We start from the raw sequence: 20,140 nt of genomic DNA, 5'->3' as shown, positions 1-20,140 counted from the left end.
GCCTTCCAGATGTTTGGGGCCAACTCCTGTTAGGGGCTAGCCAGTGGGAGTTGGGCTCTGAAAGACCTGGAGGGCACCAGGTTAGCAAAGGCTGGGTTAGACACCTCTTCCTCAGTACCGTTGCTCCAGTTGAAACTCAAGGTTCTACCTCTACCTGTCTTCTGTTGTAGCCCTTTGGCTGCTTCACCCAGGCTTTACTGTCCAGGTGCTAATTTAGTGTCAGACGTCCCACACATAGTTATAGGAGGCCACTGGCAGTCATGGCTTCCTCCCTCATGTGCACGCAGTTAAAATGGATACAAGTGTTTTTGTCACACATGACTAGGGACCGATGCATTCGTCATACTATCTGAAGCTATTTTTTCCATTCATTCCTGCTATTGGACAGGTTAGTTTGGGACCTGGTGAGACGAGTACCGTGCTACGTGGTTTGAGGGGAGGCACAGATTACCTGGTGACTGTTATTGCTCAGTATGCCAACAGCATTGGAGAATCCGTGTCCGGCAAAGGACGTACTCGTGAGTAACGACTTCTGCCTCTGATAATCCCATATTTCCACAACTTCTTGGAGATGTTCTGTTTATGCCTCTTTGTGGTGACTCTTCACAAGAGCATGATTCGTTTGGGTTTCCTTGTGTGCATGTGGGCTTTGTGCATTTTCCTGTGTGAGGATTGCTTTCTGTGTGGGAACATGGTAGTTGGTATGTGAGTTAGTGTGTGAAGTGGCCACAGCTTCTGAAGTTAGGTGTGGCAAGTGATGGCTGTGTCTTTTTGGCTGTGGCACCCCATGCTTAGAATATTCTCCCCAGATAGACTTACCTAGCTCCTACTTACATGTCCCTTTGGCAAAGACCTTTGTATTTCCCTGGGCCTCCTTAAATACTAGTTGAATCTGGTTTTGCACTGCTTTTGTGATGCTTATAAGTTGTTCTTTTAACTGCTCCTATTAAAATCAAGTTGCCATTGTTGTGTTATATTTACACTGCAGATACCAACTGTGTCATTACCAGCAATGTCTTAAATGGTTTTTATGTACAGTAGTTTTATTGCTGTTAGGACTTGCTTTGGGAAGGAAGGACAGGTTATAAAGTACAGATTCCTGTAGTAGAATCATAGAATCATAGAATCATAGAATCATAGAGTTGGAAGAGACCACAAGGGTCATCGAGTCCAACCCCCTGCCAAGCAGGAAACACCATCAGAGCACTCCTGACATATGGTTGTCAAGCCTCTGCTTAAAGACCTCCAAAGAAGGAGACTCCACCACACTCCTTGGCAGCAAATTCCACTGTCGAACAGCTCTTACTGTCAGGAAGTTCTTCCTAATGTTTAGGTGGAATCTTCTTTCTTGTAGTTTGTATCCATTGCTCCGTGTCCGCTTCTCTGGAGCAGCAGAAAACAACCTTTCTCCCTCCTCTATGTGACATCCTTTTATATATTTGAACATGGCTATCATATCACCCCTTAACCTCCTCTTCTCCAGGCTAAACATGCCCAGCTCCCTTAGCCGATCCTCATAAGGCATCGTTTCCAGGCCTTTGACCATTTTGGTTGCCCTCCTCTGTACACGTTCTAGTTTGTCAGTGTCCTTCTTGAACTGTGGTGCCCAGAACTGGACACAGTACTCCAGGTGAGGTCTGACCAGAGCAGAATGTCTGACCAGAGCAGAATAGTGCAGGGGGTTGGACTAGATGACCCTTGTGGTCCCTCCCAACTCTACAGTTCTATGATTCTATCATTTGTTTCTATTGACTTAACTGTGTTCAGGGTCTATTACTGAATGTTGTCATGTGTGTGTGCGCGCGCACGTGCGTGCGTGCGTGCATGCGTGCAGTGGTACCTTGTTTTACGAACTTAATCCCTTCCAGAAGTCTGTTCTTAAACCAAAGCGTTCTTAAACCAAGGCGTGCTTTCCCATAGCAACGGGGGACTCAATTTACAAGTGGAACACACTCAACAGGAAGTGAAACATGTTCTACTTCCAAGGCAAAGTTCACAAACCAAAACACCTACTTCCGGGTTGGCAGCATTCTTTTTTTTTCTTTCAAATAATATTTATTAAGTTTCCAACAAATTAAACACAACACTGCAAAAGACCAAAAAAAACCAACATACAATACAATACAATACAATACAATACAATACAATACAATACAATACAAGTTGTTCATAAACTAAGCTGTTCTTAAACTAAGGTCCCACTGTATATTATATATTACTGCTGCCATCTTGGATTTTGTAACTGATGGTAGCAATGGGGGGGCTATTGGCAGAATATGTTATATCCTCATTTGTGCATCACACATAGCTCTTAACTCTAGGTTGTGGTGGATATAGCAGCACAGATTGAGACGATCTTAAATGCAGGGAGCAGAACTCACCTAAGTTAGCTTATGACAACACTTGTATGTTGGCTTTTGGTGTTACTCAGTTGCTCACTCTTACTCTTAACTTAGCAAAGTCCTATTGTTTTTCTCCTCTCGACACCTGCTGGTAACTGAGGCAACTGCCTTCGTTTCATCTGGCACCCACTGTGTGCCTCAGTCCCACATGAAGGGCACACAGACATATCTTCTTTCTCTTACAGAGGCTGTGTCTGGAGTGGCAAATTTCCAAGTGTTGGATGCAGGACCCACCTTCCTTAGGCTGTCATGGGCCCCTGGTCTGGGTACCCTACAGGGCTACAGGCTCACGTATCTGGGCAGAGGTGAGTGAAGATCATGGCAGGGTTGGCACTTATGGATCAGAAATACAAATCAGTCCTGTTGTTAGGTGGAAGCGCTGCAGAACAACTGTAAGACTGACTCTGAATTCTTTCAAGAGCTGAAAGGCTTTCTGCTTTCACCTGCATTGTAAAGCATCATTGGACACAGCGTTTCCCACCCACCCCTTAAGCAGCCGCCGACTAAGCAGAGTAATGCTGAGGGTGATGATGTTGTGCCTGAATTGTTGCCAAGAAGTACCAGGAGGCAACACGGGCTCTGGGCAGCAGTCATCGGTTATAAGCTAATTTGGTCCTAAGAGGATACTGAGAAGCAACTCTGGAAAATCTTTAGAATGCCTCCTGGTTTTATATCTGGGATAAGAATGTAAGAAGAGCTTGCTGGATCGGGCCCATGGCCCATCTACTGCAGCATCTTGTTCTCACAATGGCCAACCAGATGGTTGCAGAAAGCTTGCAAGCAGGACCCGAGTGCAGTAGCGCTCTGCCCACCTGTGATTCCCAGAAACTAGAATTCAAAGACATCTTGCCTCTGACAGCGGAGATAGAACATAGCCATTGCGGCTGTTGGGTGGGTGCTGTTGTCATGTTTTCCTTGCCTTTCAAGGCTCCAGCTGCAGCAGAAGGGCAAGCAGTGCTCTTTGGTAGAAGGCAGGCTGTTGATCGCAAGAGAGAAGCTCAGCCACGCTGGAGTTTGCAGAAGCACAGCTCAGCCCCACTCTTGTGGCAGGAGCTCTTGTTGACGAGGCTTACGCGCTGTGCAATAGCACAGTTTGAAAACAAAGCCTCGAGACAGCGTGGGGTGGAGGAACAGCTTGTGCCAGTGCATGGAGTCCCTCTGTTCAGCTGTGAACGTGCTGCCTGAGCATCTCCTCGTGTTCCTGAGTGTCGCAATACATGCGCGTTGTTGCCACAGTTTAGGCTGTGCTGCGAGAGAGAGTCCAGGCTTGGGGGAGTGGAGGCTGTTTGGAAGATTCCCTCTACCATTTCCTGTGTTTTGTGCCTGTTGGAAGCTGCACCTGGAGCTGCTCCTCCCCAGCCTGCAGCCATCCCAGTGCTCAGAGCCCTGGCAGATCTCCCAGAGCCTCACCCACTGGGTGGCCACACCTGTTGCCATGGCAACGCAGAGAATGCTGGCCCTGTGGGCACCAACATGCTGCTGAGCTCAGCAAAAGCAGCCACCGCTTGGGCTGCTGTTTGGCTCTGCGTGCAGGAGCCAAATGGCTGCAGGGTCAACCACAGTGGAACCAAACCATGTCTACCCATGCCCCCCCCCCAAGTCCTTTGTCTATCATTGTTGGAGAGCTCACCCCTGGCACCCATTTTCAGCCCCCGTGCTCAGGTCCCTGCCCAGTGGTTTAGACTCCTGCAGTTGGCTGCAGTGATCCAGAAACTCAGAGATGTGTGTATCTGCTGCTAATTTGAGATATGCCTACATAAACAAGTGGGGGCATACAAGAATTCATGGTGGAGCTAGATGGACCATCTCTACCTGCTGCCATCAGCCATGCACACAGACATTTTCTCTCTCATGTGCATACCTTCTGTTGCTCAGGAAGTGCTGCCTAGGTGAGACTTGGAGGGGACAGTTTGACCCTCCACATGAACCTATAAGACTAGGGCATATTTACCATAGGCAAAGACCATCTCTGAACCTGCACAGCCCTCCAGTGTGTCTCCTTGGTTGCCCACATGTGGATTGATTGGATTCTCAAATAGGCTATAGATTCCTCCAGGAAATGGAAGGAAGATTATATGCGCATAGGAGGAGCCTTGCTGGATCAGGCCAGGAACCCATCCAGTCCAGCCCTCAGGACCCGAGGGCTGCAGCATTCTCCCTACTTGTGATTCACATGGGTCTGTGGAGGTGAAACATAACCATGTATAGCCTTAACCTCCATAATATCACATAGAAGCTGACATGGCCACCAAATTAAAAGTTGGGGTTACATAATGAAACTGGGATGCATATTCTATTATGTATTGAAGATGGAGGGATATTCTGAAAGACGGAGGAATATTCTGAAAGCACTTCTCCAAGTGCTTGCACCCTGTGGTGGCTTCAATATGTATTTGCCCCTCAGGTCAGCGTGGGTGCTTTGACTTAGAGCTGTGAATCTCCTCACCTTTCAGTCATTAGACTTGGTCATGTTCTTGACTACATGCGGGCCATTAGCTTAAAATTTCAAAAATAAAAGAACCAGTGAGGACTTGCTTGCCAGCAATGTTTTTGAAATAAGAAGCAGCTCACATAACCAATGATGTCATTTATGTGTGGGATCTCTGGTAATGCTGTGTGCCTTCACACTTCTGTTATTTGTGTCCCTGAAGTTCTCCTTGTTCGTTTCCAATCAAAGGTGAAACTCAGCCCGAGGAGATCAGTCTTGGGCCCAGTGCTACTTCAGCCTTGCTCAGCAACCTTCGTCCCAACACTGACTATATGATCACACTCTACCCGATCTACCCCCGTCAGACAGTGGCACCTGCCGTGATCAATGGCCGAACATGTAAGTCCCATCTCAGTTAAGACCATCAGACTTGGAGAACTGGGAAGAGAGAGATGGCAAACGAAGATTGTATTCATGCTTTGATTTTTACATTTCCCCCCTGCAGGTAGAAATAATTTCCTCGGCCAGTGATTCTGACAATCGCTTTGTTTTTAATATGTTAATATTCTTATTGTATTTATTAAACACTTCCATTTTTATTGCATCCGTTGCCCATTTCACGACTTTGGATGCATGACCCACAGCCATGATTCATCCTTGTTTCCTAAGATGATAAATCTGCATGTTGGGATCTGTAAATCTGTACTTATTTGTGCTATATGAATTGTTTGAGTTATTTATTTAAACGGTTTAGTGGCCAGTGCATGAACAGGCAACCCCGAGTTGCCCCAGACAATCACCAAAGTTGCTTGTCCCTAAACCTAGCCCCAATGAGCTCCTAAGGAATTGTAGTCTCTCTCGTGTTTTGCATGCTTTTGTAGATTTTGAGAGATGTAGGCTGGCAGGGCTGTAGCACTTTTCAATTGACTGCCTACTTATCTTTAGCTGAGGGTTTTAAACAGATATTTTAGTTCAGAGGAGGCATCCCATTTTAGATATTATTTGGTGCATGCTTAAAACATCAGTATTCATGCACCATGTTTAAAATACAGTTGCAAATACTGGGAACCATTCCCTTCATTCAGTTTGCGCTGCAGTTAATTAAGAATTAATTCTGTGAGGTTGTGGTGCACCAGCATCTAGACTGTAGGATTACTGGTAAATGGCACATCTAATGGACATGGTAACAGGATGCGGGTGGCACTGTGGTCTAAACTACTGAGCCTCTTGGGCTTGCCGATCAGAAGGTCGGCGGTTCGACTCCCCGCGATGGGGTGAGCTCCCGTTGCTCGGTCCCAGCTCCTGCCAACCTAGCAGTTCGAAAGCATGCCAAAAAGTGCAAGTAGATAAATAGGTATTGCTCTGGCAGGAAGGTAAACGGCGTTTCCATGCACTGCTCTGTATTTGGTGTTCCATTGCGCCAGTAGCAGCTTAATCATTCTGGCTACATGACCCGGAAAAACTGTCTGCAGACAAATGCTGGCTTCCTCAGCCTGTAAAGTGAGATGAGCGCCGCAACCTCAGAGTCGTCTGTGATTGGACTTAACTGTCAGGGGTCTTTTACCTTTAATGGACATGGCATGTCTTCACATTTTTCAGTCTTGGGTTTTTTTAACACCTTCTCTGTCCTCAGTGGGTTTGTCAGGAGTTCAACAACTGTCTGCCCTGAACATCTCCTCCCAGGGCATGCTGGTGACCTGGCGGGGCGTGAGTGGAGCAACAGGATACCGTGTTACCTGGGGCCTTCTCTCAGGTATGTCTGCTCAGCTGATCCATTTTCTTCCTGTGCTCCAATATCAGGATGCTAGAGCACAGCATGATCACTCAGATCTGCCACTGTGACTCCACAGATGAATTGACTGTCCCAGAATGCTATGAAAATACACTTTTTCACATGCCTAGTGGGACCTAATCAACTGTAATGATGCCTTAAGAAAATACAGAGGTGTTTTCACTTTGCAAATAGCACTATTTGTGAGATGGTGGTGTTTCAGCTGCCAGAAAAGAGGGATGCAATTATTTAATTCAATAGGTATAGTTGAAGGTTTTTGTGGATGAATATGGAATGTGCGAGAGGTGGTGTTTTGGGTAGCAAATGTGTTGATCGTAGCTGTTCAGAACAAGACTTCAAAGCGGCTTGGCCTAGGGCCTAATCAGATGGCTGGCTAAAAAAGAAGCAAGTGACTGGTCCAAAAAACTCCTTATACACACACAAAAAGAAGCACCACTGTCTGTGTAAAAAGTATGTCTATCATTTATCAAAAACCAATATGATACTAAACATAAACACAACTTAAGCCCACAACTTAAACTCATTCAACTTGTGCACTTTCAGCTTTATGTTCATGGCAAAAAACAATAAAAAAAATTAAAGCAGATAGATATCCAGGGGAAAAAAAGACTTTAACATTCTCACCAACCATTGCACCTAGTGTGTTTTGACTATATGCAATTTTGGCTTAAGGCACGATCCCTGGAACATGACCCCCGTTTAAGTTGCGAGCTTAAACAGTATATGAAGACTCACTCAATGTAGGATACATGACTATAAAATTTATTCTAGATATGTGTCAGAGTGTACTTGCATAATAAGACTAACTGTTAACTGTTCCAACAAGCTGTCAAAATCTCTGCTTTTAAAAAAGAATGCCAGCTATCAAAAGTATTACATTACACCCCTTCTAATAAATTATATAATTAATACCTTAATTACATCACGGCTATATTATATAATGAATTACATAATTCATAGCTTCGTCATTATATAATTATCTTCCATTTAAAGCAGCATTCAAATGCTGTTTTTATCTGAAACTTTATCATGAAATATGGTACCACATCTGCATATGTGGTCACACTTAGTAAAGTGGATAACCCAGAACCAATTGGCAGGATCTGTTGCGTCACTGCTGGGTTCCAGTTCTCTTGTTAACTCATTCCACCTATTGACTGTAGCCATTCCATGCATTGCTGGGAGCCCTTGTGTATTGCACTTGGGTCAGAGAGGCCGGAGTCCAGAGCTCTGCTCCACTGCTCATCTAGGCCACCACACTTTTATTTTTATATATATATATATATATATATATATATATATATATATATTTCCATTTTAACAATCCAATAAAAACCACATTAAAACATTCCAAATTAATACAATAAAAAAGCCAAATTTTATGCCAAATTATACATCTTCCCATGCTCTGAAGTTCGGGGAGTGATGATCTAATATTGTACTGCATTTCTTAATTAGTCCCAGTAGTCCCAATAAAACATTTCCGATGTTGATCCTTCATTTATTTTTAACAGCCTCTGAGTTCGTTTAGCAAGCGAGTTAGTCCTTTGTAGTTCTGTGTAAAATATTTTAAGTTTCTTCTTTTTTATCTGCCACCACACTTAACCCTTTGTGAAATGGACAGGATCCAGACATGATATATATTGTAAAATAATCAGTTTGTTCCAGGGGAACTTTTTTCCTTGTTATTGTCGATGCTCAGTATTGATGTGTGTCCATGAAGACAGCTGTATTTGTTTAGGTGGGGCATTGGTCACTTTCAGGGTTACTGCTGATGGCATCCTCTCTGCTAGGGACCATCCTCTCGTTTCTGTTTTCTTGGAGTTTCCTATGTCCCTGTGAAGATTAACTTAGTAGATAGTCTCTCCTCCCAATTAAGCCAAGTGTGAGAAGTCCGCAGGCCATTTGAATGCAGACCACTCTAAGGTTCATCTCCGCACACAGTGAACATCTTCACATGCATTAAATACTCTGCTGTCAACTTTTGTTTGTTCTGTGCTTTCTCAGGTCAGGATGTGCAGAGAGCTGATGTGGATCCCAGCAAAAACTCCTTCTTGTTGACTGGACTTCAGCCTGATAGTGATTACCTGGTGACTGTTGCTCCAGTCTTTGGGCAGGTGGAAGGGCCAAAAGCCTCCATCAGGAGGAGAACTGGTGTGTGTTGTTTGCCCGAGGGAGTAATTGTGGTTTGTTTGTTTTATTGTTGTTATTAGCAGTAAATCGTGCTAGTATTGGCCAGGCAAAGTGAGGCCTGTGGTTTAATCATTATTGGTCTGTTCAGCATTCCGTTTATTATGCAATGACTCAAGTTTAAACTAGCTTTACACAGAGATACCAGAATTGTTCAGGGCACAGTTCTGTGGTACAAGTTTGATTACCAGCTCACCCCCTCCCCTCACACCAATACAGTCATACCTTGGTTGTTGAACGCCTTGGTACTCATCCATTTTGGCTCCTGAATGCCAAAAACCCGGAAGTCAGTGTTCCGGTTTGCGAACGTTTTTCGGAAGCCGAACATCCGATGCAGCTTCCACGGTTTCCAATTGAGTGCAGGAAGCTCCTGCAGCCAATCGGAAGCTGCACCTTGGTTGTCAAACATTTTTTGAAGTCAAATGGAGTTCCGGAACAGATTCTGTTTGACAACCAAGGTACGACTGTATTCAAAAGGGGGAGGGGAATGCAAAATACAGTGCACTGTTGCAACTCTGCTGAAGATTGAGTGAGACACTGCAGTGAAGATTGGTTTGTGGGGGGGGGGGCAAGATCCCATTATGCATCTCAAAGGCAAAGCCCAGCTGGGCCCCTCCTTTTTAAAGAGTGACAGAGCTTGTCATAGTGGGTGTTTTGATTCAGATAGGCTCCCTACCCACCTTCACAAATGAACTTCTCCCGTAGTCACAGGCATATGTGGGAAGTGAAGTACTGAGTACTGAGTGGTTCTCAAGCCATTCTAAGAGTCTCAATCCTCCTGAGTCCAGTTTCTCTTTGCTATGTTTAGAAGCCATTATACTCCAGACTCTAAGAATTGTCACTATTGATCCAACGTCTATCCAGTTGGCCTGGAACATCATCCCTAACGCCCGAGGTTATCGGCTGGAATGGAGAAAAGCAACAGGTAACCCAGCCTGATTTCAACAATGAGTGGACGGGAGGTTGTGGGGAAGGCTAAGACAGTGTGGGTAGACTGGGGAAGCTGTCTCTCACACACTCCTTATGGGAAGGAGTGTGAAAGCTGATTCTTTTCCAGCCACTTCCAGATTTTCCTGAGACATGATTTCTGAGGGTCCTCCGTAGGCATGAGGCTCCTCTCTATAGAACAAGGCTTAAGAAGAAGAGTATAGGGTTGTTGCTGCAAAGCCTGGACAAAACAGGAAGATCTGATGAAGTTGGTGGGCTGGATGTGCAAACGATTGCTGTGACTAAGAAGTGACGAATTTATTTCTGCTCCATGCCATTTCCACAAGTGTTCTCTTATAAATCTGTTCCGTTCCATCTTTGCATTAATCTCCAATTTATTTATTTTTAAAGCCACATGGAAATTCACATGTAAATATTTGTTTACACACTTTTATGTATATTTTTTTCTATCAAAATACACATTTCTAAACTCCTCCCCCCAATATGTGTGTTTTAAAAATGCATTTGACTACATTAAGGAAGGAAAACCTGTGTCAGGGAAATGCAAGTGCTTGTAGAGAACAAAGTTTCAATCCAGGCATTAGTCCAGGAGGTGCAGATCAGATCAGCCAGACCAGAGCTCATAAATTCCCTAGCATCATTAAATGTGATTTTGTGCTGATCTCCAGGTTTGGAGCCCCCCAGGACTGTGACACTGCCCACCAATGAAAACAGCTACACTCTGACAGGGTTGCAGCCAGGCACTGAATACCAAATCACTCTCTTCACCTTGTATGACGGCAAGGAAGTGGCCACCCCAGTTACCATCTTGCAGACTGGTGAGTAAGTGATTAATGAGCTGCAGCATGTTTAGCCCTTGCCACCTTGCTTTCACATCTGGAGAGAAGGAAGGGGGGCCCTTGCAGTAGAGCTGCCAAGTTTATCTCTCTGAGCAGTAGGCTGATATTAGGATAAAGCTGCCTCTTCTGAACCTTGCTCTACATATTGATGAGATGTTTGTCTTTGGGTCAGTTTTGTTGGGAAGTGCTGGGAAGTGTTTATACCTTTATACAGAAAAAGAAGCTTTTTTATGATCAAAATAAGGAAAATGTCCTTGCAGAAACGGAGTGGTTAGATGGTGGAATTCTGAATATGCAAGTTAATTTAAATTAAGTAGAACTAAGCCAAAATGCGCCTCCCACTTTAGATGATAATATGAGGCCAGGCGGGGCGGGGCTTCAAAAGCAGGGGAAATTAATTCATTTGCTCTGTGTGTGGTGGTGTTGTCATGTAAACAAAACAGAATGACCCTGTGCTGCCAAAATGTTATTTTGGTGGCTGCATGACCCCTGACTGGCTAGACCACAAAGCATTGAAAATATGCCCCCACCTCTTTTTTAAAAAGTGGTTGAGATCCCTTTAAAAATATACCGATGCAGAGGGGTATTGAATGGGAATAAAACAATGCAAAATACGATAAAATCCTGGGGAATCTTTGGGAAACCAAACCCTCATTTTTGTCACCAAAAACGTTTGCTCACAGGAGGTTACTTTGCAATTAAGATTAGAAATCAAACATTGCAGAAAACCAATCTTAAACCAACAGTTCTCCCCTGTGATGTAATGTTTCAAAAATTTATGTAGACATTTCTACCCCAGATGTGTTGCAATGCTTTTGCTTTCAACATACCTTTAGCGAATGGGATGTGAATGAATATAAACATTAAAGATGCCTTCCTCAACCTGGTGCCCTCCATATGTTTTGGACTACATCTCCCCTCAGCCCCGTCCAGCATGGCCAGTGGTCAGGGATGAATGGGAGTTGTAGTCTAACAACATCCAGAGGAGGGCACCACATTAAGGAATGTTGGAGGAAAGTTTCTGAGCGTGTTATATGGGTGTTTCTTTCATTCGCCATGGGTATCAGGTGTGAGAGAGAGCAGGGAGCTTAAGGTCCTTGGAAGAGCCAAGCCTTCTGCTTCTAGGCTTCCAAATGCTGAATGGCTGTAGCTTGGAAAGCCAGGGATGATGCAAGTGGCAGGAGTCCTCTTTGTGCTGGGCCACCAACCTGTTCCTTTGACTGTAATACATGCTTATTTCAAGCAGGGGCAGGAGACGTGCAGGTGGGCAGGGAAGATCTCTCCAGGTTTGGGGTGTTCACATGTGCTGCCTTTGTTTCCCCTTCTCTTGAGAACCGATCCCCATGGTTTCCTCCAGCCAATCAAGTACTAGAATTGTGGACTTGAACCTTCCACACCAGCAGCCACGGCTCATAAGCCAAGTTGGTTGCATAACATTCTGAAAAATCCCTATTTTTCTGCAGCAGAGCTCTAGGCCCCTGGTTGACCTTCTACATGCACCTCTTCCATGTTGATCAGATCTGTATGTTATTAAGCTGTATGCTGCTTTTTTGTTTTTGCTGATGTTCAAAGTTCAATATGGGGGTCCTCCTCCCCATCTCTTCTGCTGCAAATAAATTATGGATTTCTCTGTAATGAAACCTGGTGTAACCACTCTATCTGCTGCGGCTGGTCCCGCTGCTCGTCATGCTGGCACCTTGGCTCCCTTCACTGGCTTCCTTGCATTTGAGCTGTGATTTGTCTTGCAGGGGTGGCACAACCTGTGGGCAGCATCTCTGACTTGAGAGTCACTGAGACTTTGGGGAACAGAGTCAGACTGGCCTGGACGGGTGTCCCTGGGGCCACAGCTTATAAAGTTGTGCTACGCAATACCCAGGGTGAGTATCTGGGGGAAGCTGAATTGTGGGGTGGGATTGCTTCACGGTGGTCCTCGTGCTATTGAAGATCCAGTTTGCATCCTCAGCTAATTGGAGCAGGGATGCAGGGGAAAGCAGAAGAATTTGGCCCATTAGGGAAAATGGGGCAGTATCACATCAGCCTCAGCCAGAGCTCAGCCAGCACCCACCTGCCTGCCTTCTTATTTGCATTCAGTCCAGGAGGACTGTCTGTCATCTTCCTCCTTCTTAGTGTGAGTGTTGCCACTGTCAGAGTCAGAAGAGCGGAGAAGGGCAGTGAAACCCAAATTAGATAGCTCTGCCTGTCATGGCCCTGGCCCCACTTACTGTCAGCCTCTCTGCTTTCCACCCTACCAGTCCCTACCTGTCACTGCTGAGGAGGAGCAAATGGCAGCCATAGGAGAGGAGGTAGAGTTGTGCAGTGCAATGCAACAGCATTTGTGGACAGATGGATGCCCTTCCCAGAAATTGTTCCTCAGCCAACTCCCGATACTGTCTTAAATGTCTCTCAGTTTTACTTCACAACCAAGAGGGCTGGGAACTTTTCTGCCTTAGAAAACCAATGTGAGTGCCTCATTTGCAAGTGAAAATGGTGAATGTGTAGCACGTGGTTGCTTTGGTCTCTGCTGCAGATGGCACGGAGAAGACACGGCGTATCCCAGGCTCCCAGACCACCGAGGACCTGACTGATCTGAAGGAGGACGTTGTTTATGTGGTGCGCATATCAGCAGTTATTGGCAACCGTGAGGGTAGCGCTGTTCCTATCAACATCCGAATCCGTAAGTGTCAACCGACTAATCCCAGATAGTCCTAGGCCCTTTTCAGAAATTAGCCTCCATGCGCATGGAAGTGGGAGCGGGGCCACATATCCTAGCACCATTGCCACCAGCTCCACCCTGAGACCTTGGTGCAATAGGAGGGAGAGCCTGTGCCAATTACCGTATTTTTTGCCCTATAGGACGCACTTTTCCCCCTCCAAAAATGAAGGGGAAATGTATGTGTGTCCTATGGGGCGAATGCAGGCTTCAGGAAGCTATCCGCAAGCCTGGAGAGCTGGGCTCCCTAGGTTTGCGGATAGCAGCCTGCACCCCGAAGCCTGGGGCGTGTTGAGCAGCGTGCCCTGGGTTTCGGGAAGATATCTGCAAGCCTGGAGAGCCCGGCGGGAGTTCCCGCCGGGCTCCCAAAGCTTGCGGATAGCAGCCTGTTCTGGGGGCTGGGGTCGGGGGAAGCTCGGGCTTCCCCCACCCCAGCCCCGCGCCTGGGGGGGGGGGGGAAATACTTTCCCCCCCTTTATTCCCCCCCCCCAAACTAGGTGCGTCCTATGGGCCGGTGTGCCCTATAGGGCGAAAAATACGGTAGGTAGAGCTCAGGTGGGTCTCCAGCTCCTAGCCTTGAGAGCCTTGCACTGCTTCCACATCCAGAGGCAGTAATGCTTCTAAATATCAGTTGCTGGAAACCACAGGAGGAGAGGATGCCCTTGTGCTTGGGTCCTTCTTGAGAGTTTCCTGGTTGGCCACTGTAAGAAAAGGATGCTGGAGTAGATGGGTCATTAGCCTGATCCAGCAGGTCTTCTTGTGAGAAGATTTAACAGGTCACTCCCCATCTGCAGTATGGTGATAATAATTCCTCCCTGAGACAGGAAGCACTTCAAAAACTCCCAAGGCAAGAGAGGAGAACATTTTCCAGCCAGAGGACCACATACCTTTATGGGTAGCTTTCTGAGGGCCACATATCAGTGGTGGATGGGGCCAGGGGGAAATGTGGGTGGAGCAATAGATGTGACCTTTGGTGCCATAGGCTGCATCACAGCCATGCAAATGTCAGGGGTTTCTTCATACATAAACTCACTCCCACATCCCATTCAGACAAACCAAGGGCATCATCACATGTCAAGGACACATTCCAACCAGGCAATAGCACTTCAGGAAGGTGTGGAGTAGGGCTGGTGAGGGACATGGCCTGAGGAGGGGCATGGGGGCAATATAGACACCCTCTGGGCCTGAAGTTCCCCACCCCTGCTCCAAAGTGGCATGTAAGTGTTTGTGCGTGACCAATTTTTCCCAGCCAACACGCTCAATTCTGTCTTTGGACTTGCAGAACGCCCGTCTGTGGGCAGCATCACCAACCTACAAGTGGCTGCCCTTGGACCCAGCCAGTTGCGCGTGACGTGGAACCCAGTTGCCGGTGTTACCGGATATAAGGTGACGTGGCGGCAGAGTGATGGTGAGTTCTGTGTGAGACAAAAATAATATATTCTGGCTTCAGAATTAGGCTTAATTGGAACTTGGGGGTCTGCTGTATTTAAGGACTAAAGTGTAGTGTCAAAACTAGAGAGATGAAATATATCAGGGGTGGGATAGGGCAGGAAGGAGAATTAGTTTGGGACTGCTGCCCAGTTACAAAAAGTAACAGCCCACTGGAACTCTGTGGACTTGATTAGCCTGATTAACTTGGGGAAAGTCTCCACATAGGTTAATTCTAAAATGCAATGCCATTTCGGACAGGATAGTTTAATGAAGCTGTTTTGAACCATTTTTTATAATCATATTTTATGTTGTAACCTGCCCTGGGACCTTAGGGTGAAAAGTGGAAAATAAATAAACAATCAACCAACCAACAGGAGTCTAGCTTAATCAGCAATCTAGAGATCTCTGAGTTCGTTTTTTATAACCAAGAGGGAAACAGTTTTGTATTTCAAAGGTGAAATACAATAGCCAGGAATTCTGAGCTTGGGTTCAGCTTATTAAAAAAAACCCACTCCAGTTGGAATTTGTATTCCTTTGGGCAGCAAAATCTCTCTCAATTGGTCTCTCCCTTTTTAAAACACACACACTCAGTGTTGCTGTTATGAAATATTTGTCTCAGAAGGATGTAGACTGGTTTTGTGGTATGCCTGGAAGCTGTTCTGTTTAAGGATACCTTGTTTGTGCTAAGATATGCTGTTTCTGTTGGAAATTTCTGTCCGGACTCCTACTTGGCAATTGTGGCAGAAAAAGATTCCCAGAGCTGCTGTCTGGTAGCTCTCAGCTGAGGGATTTCTTGCTGTAATAGTCCACCCTGTTTTCAGGCCTGCTTTATAGAATACGCTTCCTCCAGCTTGATGTTGTCTTCTCCCCCAGGTCAAGAGTTTTCTCAAGTCCTTCCAGCTAATAGAAACTCCTACACTATTGAGGGCCTGAGGCCTGGGTCTTTCTATCTCATTGGGGTCTCGGCCTTGGTTGGCAACAGAGAAGGGAGTCCGGTTACCGCCACAGCTACAACAGGTGAGGTCAACTCTGGCTGTAGAACAGGGATGCCCACAGGAAGTCCATCTCAATGGCACTGCTCACCATCATCCTTTTCCGTTCTTTTGTTTTGCAGCCACTGATCAAGTGGGAATGGTCACCAGCTTACAGGTCCTGGAGTCTCGGAGCACGGATGTGCGAGTCACATGGGTTGGTGTGCCTGGAGTTACAGCCTACAGAATTGTGTGGGGCCGCAGTGATGGTACAGTAGCTCCTCAGTTTATCAGTAGTCTGCCTGCATTGATGCTGTTTCTTGATGCTGATGTTTCTCCCAGAAAGTGAGATAGCAGAACCTTTGGAAGTCCCAGAATCCAAAGTCCAATTTGTTTTTCCCAAGTATGAAACAGGTTAAGGCAGGGTTTAGAAGCCTTCCAGATGTTGCCAGACTGCAACTCCCATCTTTCTGACCATTGGCCATGCTCACTGGGGGCTGATGGAGTCCAACAACCTTTGGAGGGCTACAGGTTGCCCATCCTGGTTATAGGGGCAAGGATAACCTTTTGTCTGTGAATAGTATCAAGATTTGCACTTGTGAACTGGAATAGACTGAAATGATTTCCCCCATCCTTTTAAACTCTGTTCTGCTTCAAAGGTGGACCTGAAAACAGCAAGCTGGTCTCGGGAAGCACCAATTCCTTTGACATCCAGAACCTGGAAGGTGGAGTCAGCTACACTGTGAAGGTCACTGCACTGATTGGCAACCGCGAAGGAGACCCTGTGTCTCTCATTGTCACCACACGTAAGACTTCAATGGATTTGTGTGCCACATCTCTGTCTAGTCCTCATTTCAAGGAGCTCTGGGCACTACTCTGGCCACTCTGAGAGTTAGGCTGGGGGTCTGGAGGGTTGCTGGTGAACTTCATGGGCAAGTGAGTGAGGGGTGTGAGCATCAACTGACTCCTTTTAGGTGGGGTTTGGCACCCTGGATTAGGCAGCAGCTGCATTTGTAGCTGTCATCCCAGAAGCTCCCTGGAAGCAGAGGCTGTAAAACAGGGTGTGGACAGGGGTTTTCCAGCTCTTTGGAATGCGCATCTATGGAGGGTGCCAGCTGCAGTTCCTAAACAAAAGTTGGAAGGCCTTGTATTCATCCCACATTAAATACCCAAATGGACTCCTGGAGCACCCTGCAGGATGAGTCCAGGTGCATTCTTCAGTTCCCCTCAGCAAGGTTCACTCCCTTCATCCAAGACAAATAGTTCCTACTACAGTGCCTTCTCCTATCCATGGCAGCAATCCACCTCCCTGGATCCTCTTACTTTGCTAATCCTCCCAACCTTTCCTCCCAGCAACTGTCTCAGTTCAGCCAGTTGGGAATCTGCGTGTGACCGACACCTCTGAAAAGCACATCCGGGTCGAATGGAGCCCAGCACCAGGAAGCACAGGCTATCGGCTTGTCTGGCAGCCGGCAGATGGTGAGTATTGTCTACTCCAGAGATGGGGAACCTCAGGTCTGGGGGCCTGTCTCTCTGGCCTCCTTGCCCTTAGGACTCTCCTCAGCCACCCCTGCTTTGCACCCTCTCAAATGTTTCCTTCCTCCCCAGCTAGAACTCTGCCTGGGTAGAAGGGTGGGTGTGTGAATTTGCATTTGTTGCTCCACCTACTTTCGTTTCTGGACTCACCCACCTTTGACATGTGGCCCTTGTAAGGTTGCCTAGAAAGGAATGTGACCTTTGGCCCAGGAAAGGTTACCCAGCCTTGTTGTGCTACCTACACCTCTCTTACTTCCACCCAGCACTCAGGGAATTAACTCCTTCTCTCACCCGGGGCAGGTGGACCAGAGAGGAGCCAGCTGCTTCCGGCCAATGTCAACACCTATGACATCAGAGACCTGCAGCCAGGAGGGCGTTACGAAATCCGCATCACCAGCCTGGTGGGCAACCAGGAGAGCAGAGCTGTGGCTGTTGTTGCCAACACTGGTAAATCCACCTTCCATCCTCTACTAAGTTGACCAGCCTCTGCAGGCACAGCTAGAAGATACATTCTGTCTATTTATGAATTTGGGAGATAGTCAAAACGTACCCTGCTCTCACAAGGTGCCCTCAGGTTGCCTCTTGTACCCTGTGGGGCTCTGGCTCAGGCCTGGCTCTGCTTGGAGTAAGGTAGCCATCTCATGGCAGCATCTTCAAATTGCATTTCATTGGAGCTAAAAGGCTTCGTTCGCTGTGCTCTCCTGTTTTTCCTATGACTCACATATGTGACCTGATAAACGGTGGTGGTTGGGAGTTGTGTGTCTTGTTATTTATTTACTTATTTGATTCCATTTATGGACCCTTTCCCATGAACTATGTGAAAGTGATTTCACAGTAAATTTCTTCGGTGTGTATACCCTGCCAGAGGAGTGGATTGGAGGGCTTATAACTTCAGACAGTATTAAGGTGTTTGTATGTTGTCCCCAGAGATAATGTGATGTATAGGTTCTTCTGTTTTTGCCCTGTTAAATGTTTTAAACCCATCTTGCTGTTTTTTCCTCAACTTCTAAAGAAAGAGTTTTTTGTTTTGTTTTTACATCTACAGTGGTGTTTATATATTATATTTTTGTATTGCCTTTCCATGGAAAATGCTGAATGAATCACCGTAACAAACCAGTGGTGGCTAGTTGTGTATATGGCGCTGTTCTCACATCTGCTGTGCTGTGAAAACATCTTTGTGATGAGAACACTCTCGCTTGTACATGGTAGTTATAACTACTTCAAAGGGCCTCAGCAAAGCTCGGGGATGTAAGTGCTTCCATGAGGAGTCAATGGCACCGGGGAAAATGTTTCACTAGTGTGGTAACTACTGCAATTGATCATGATTATGGAGGCTCAGTTGCCTCTCTTGGTGGAGGCAAAGATTGTCTGAAGGCCCCAAACAACTGTCTCACCTTTTTACCTCTGCTTGTCCAGCAGCAATGGGTCGTGTGACCAACTTTCGGGTGGCAGAGATTCAAAGGGATACTGCGATTTTGACCTGGACTCCTGTTCCTGGGGCCACTGGCTATCTCCTCACTTGGAAATCTCCACGAGGTAATGGCAGAGGTTGAGGACCAAACTACTGGGCCATTGAGGGGTGGGTGGGTACGAAAGAGGAAATACTGGCAGTGTGTCCTAGTGCCATCACCTCCTCCAGCTCTTGCACAGCTGAAGACTGGGTGAGGAAAGGCAGCTTGCAGCTAGCTAGCAAGAACAGATCTTGTGATATCTTGGCCTTCCTCCAGCGACCTCAGGGCAGCGTGCATAATTCTCCTCCCCCGTTTTAATCCCCCAACAACCTTGTGAAGTAGACTGAGGCTGAAAAACATTTTTTGGATCAAGGCCACCCAGGGAACTTTGTGGCTGAGTTGAGATTTGAACTGGAATCCATATTCCAATACATTTTAAGTACTGCCCCACACTGGCTCCTAGGAAGCGTGAAAATGACTGGAAGATTATTCCTTCCTTGGCAGATGTAACTGGTTCCCCCATCCTCCCCACCCCACACTTTTCTCCTTTGTCCAGAGGTCAAGCACAGGCCAAATCTCCCCTTGGCATACCTTCTGCCACTGGTTCCAAGACCTACTGCAGGCTTGAGATCTGTTACATGGGGGGGGGGGCACGGCATCCATACTGGGTCATCCCCTGGTGGAATTGCCCTTGTTAACCTCCTTCATGCTCTTGCTTTCTTCCAGACGAAGTGGAAGCACAGAGAACGTTGCCTGGGTCTGCCACATCGCACCAAGTGTCTGGCCTCCGTCTGGGCAGGAGCTACACCTTCACCATCCGCCCGCTGTTTGGGAGCGTCACAGGTCCTGAGACTTCTGTGACTGACCGCACAGGTGAGGTATCCTTGCACCTGGGAGGGAAATGCAGGACCTCTCCTATGTTGGAGGGCTTTCAAAGAGGATTGGACAAATTCAGGGAGGTTGCTGTCATCAACAGCTATTAGCCATGGTGGCTCTGCCTCTGCTTCAACAGTCAGAGGCAGTTTCTGGAAACCAAAGGGGGGAGAGTGCTCTTCTGCTTGAATCCTGCTTGTGGGTTTCCCACAGGCATCTCCTGGTATGTCCCACAGACAGTGGCGTAGCGTGGGTTGTCAGCACCCGGGGCAAGGCAAGTAATTTGTGCCCCCCCCCCGCTGCACTGTCCCTCCCCCAGATAGTCCCTCACTCTCTCTCCGCACCGCACGCCTGGCACCCTCCCCTCCACAGTGGGCGGCGACCCGGCGGCTCGGATCGGATTCGCACAGCCAGCACTGCAGTGAGAGAGAGTGAGTGAGCCAGGTAGGGGCAGAGAGCTGTGAGTGCGAGCACACCCCCCCCCAGATGTTGCACCCGGTGCGGCCGGCCCCCCTGCACCCCCCACACTACGCCACTGCCCACGGAGGACCTTACGGTCTTCAAACAAA

The 20,140-nt window shown here is 47.0% G+C and overlaps 1 protein-coding gene across 5 annotated transcripts in view; it reads left to right on the top strand.

Annotated features, from left to right (window-relative positions):
* The window catches only part of COL7A1 (collagen type VII alpha 1 chain), a 105,422-nt gene that overhangs the window by 7,688 nt on the left and 77,594 nt on the right, over positions 1-20,140 (top strand). For 4 of the 5 annotated variants that reach the window (XM_083419175.1, XM_083419177.1, XM_083419174.1 and 1 more), the window contains 17 exons: positions 389-518; positions 2,588-2,707; positions 5,080-5,229; positions 6,464-6,583; positions 8,630-8,776; positions 9,621-9,737; positions 10,429-10,578; positions 12,348-12,476; positions 13,127-13,273; positions 14,592-14,717; positions 15,614-15,757; positions 15,855-15,980; positions 16,371-16,517; positions 17,065-17,190; positions 17,548-17,694; positions 18,664-18,783; positions 19,425-19,571. In XM_083419175.1, the coding sequence (XP_083275301.1) occupies positions 389-518; positions 2,588-2,707; positions 5,080-5,229; positions 6,464-6,583; positions 8,630-8,776; positions 9,621-9,737; positions 10,429-10,578; positions 12,348-12,476; positions 13,127-13,273; positions 14,592-14,717; positions 15,614-15,757; positions 15,855-15,980; positions 16,371-16,517; positions 17,065-17,190; positions 17,548-17,694; positions 18,664-18,783; positions 19,425-19,571 (2,293 nt within the window). The remainder of the gene's footprint in view (positions 1-388; positions 519-2,587; positions 2,708-5,079; positions 5,230-6,463; positions 6,584-8,629; positions 8,777-9,620; positions 9,738-10,428; positions 10,579-12,347; positions 12,477-13,126; positions 13,274-14,591; positions 14,718-15,613; positions 15,758-15,854; positions 15,981-16,370; positions 16,518-17,064; positions 17,191-17,547; positions 17,695-18,663; positions 18,784-19,424; positions 19,572-20,140) is intronic. The other variant, XM_083419176.1, reaches the window with a different exon arrangement.

The sequence above is a fragment of the Podarcis tiliguerta genome (genome assembly GCF_965153285.1).
Source record: "Podarcis tiliguerta genome assembly, chromosome: 2".
NCBI lineage: Eukaryota > Metazoa > Chordata > Lepidosauria > Squamata > Lacertidae > Podarcis > Podarcis tiliguerta.
This window is presented reverse-complemented; position numbering and strand designations above follow the sequence as displayed.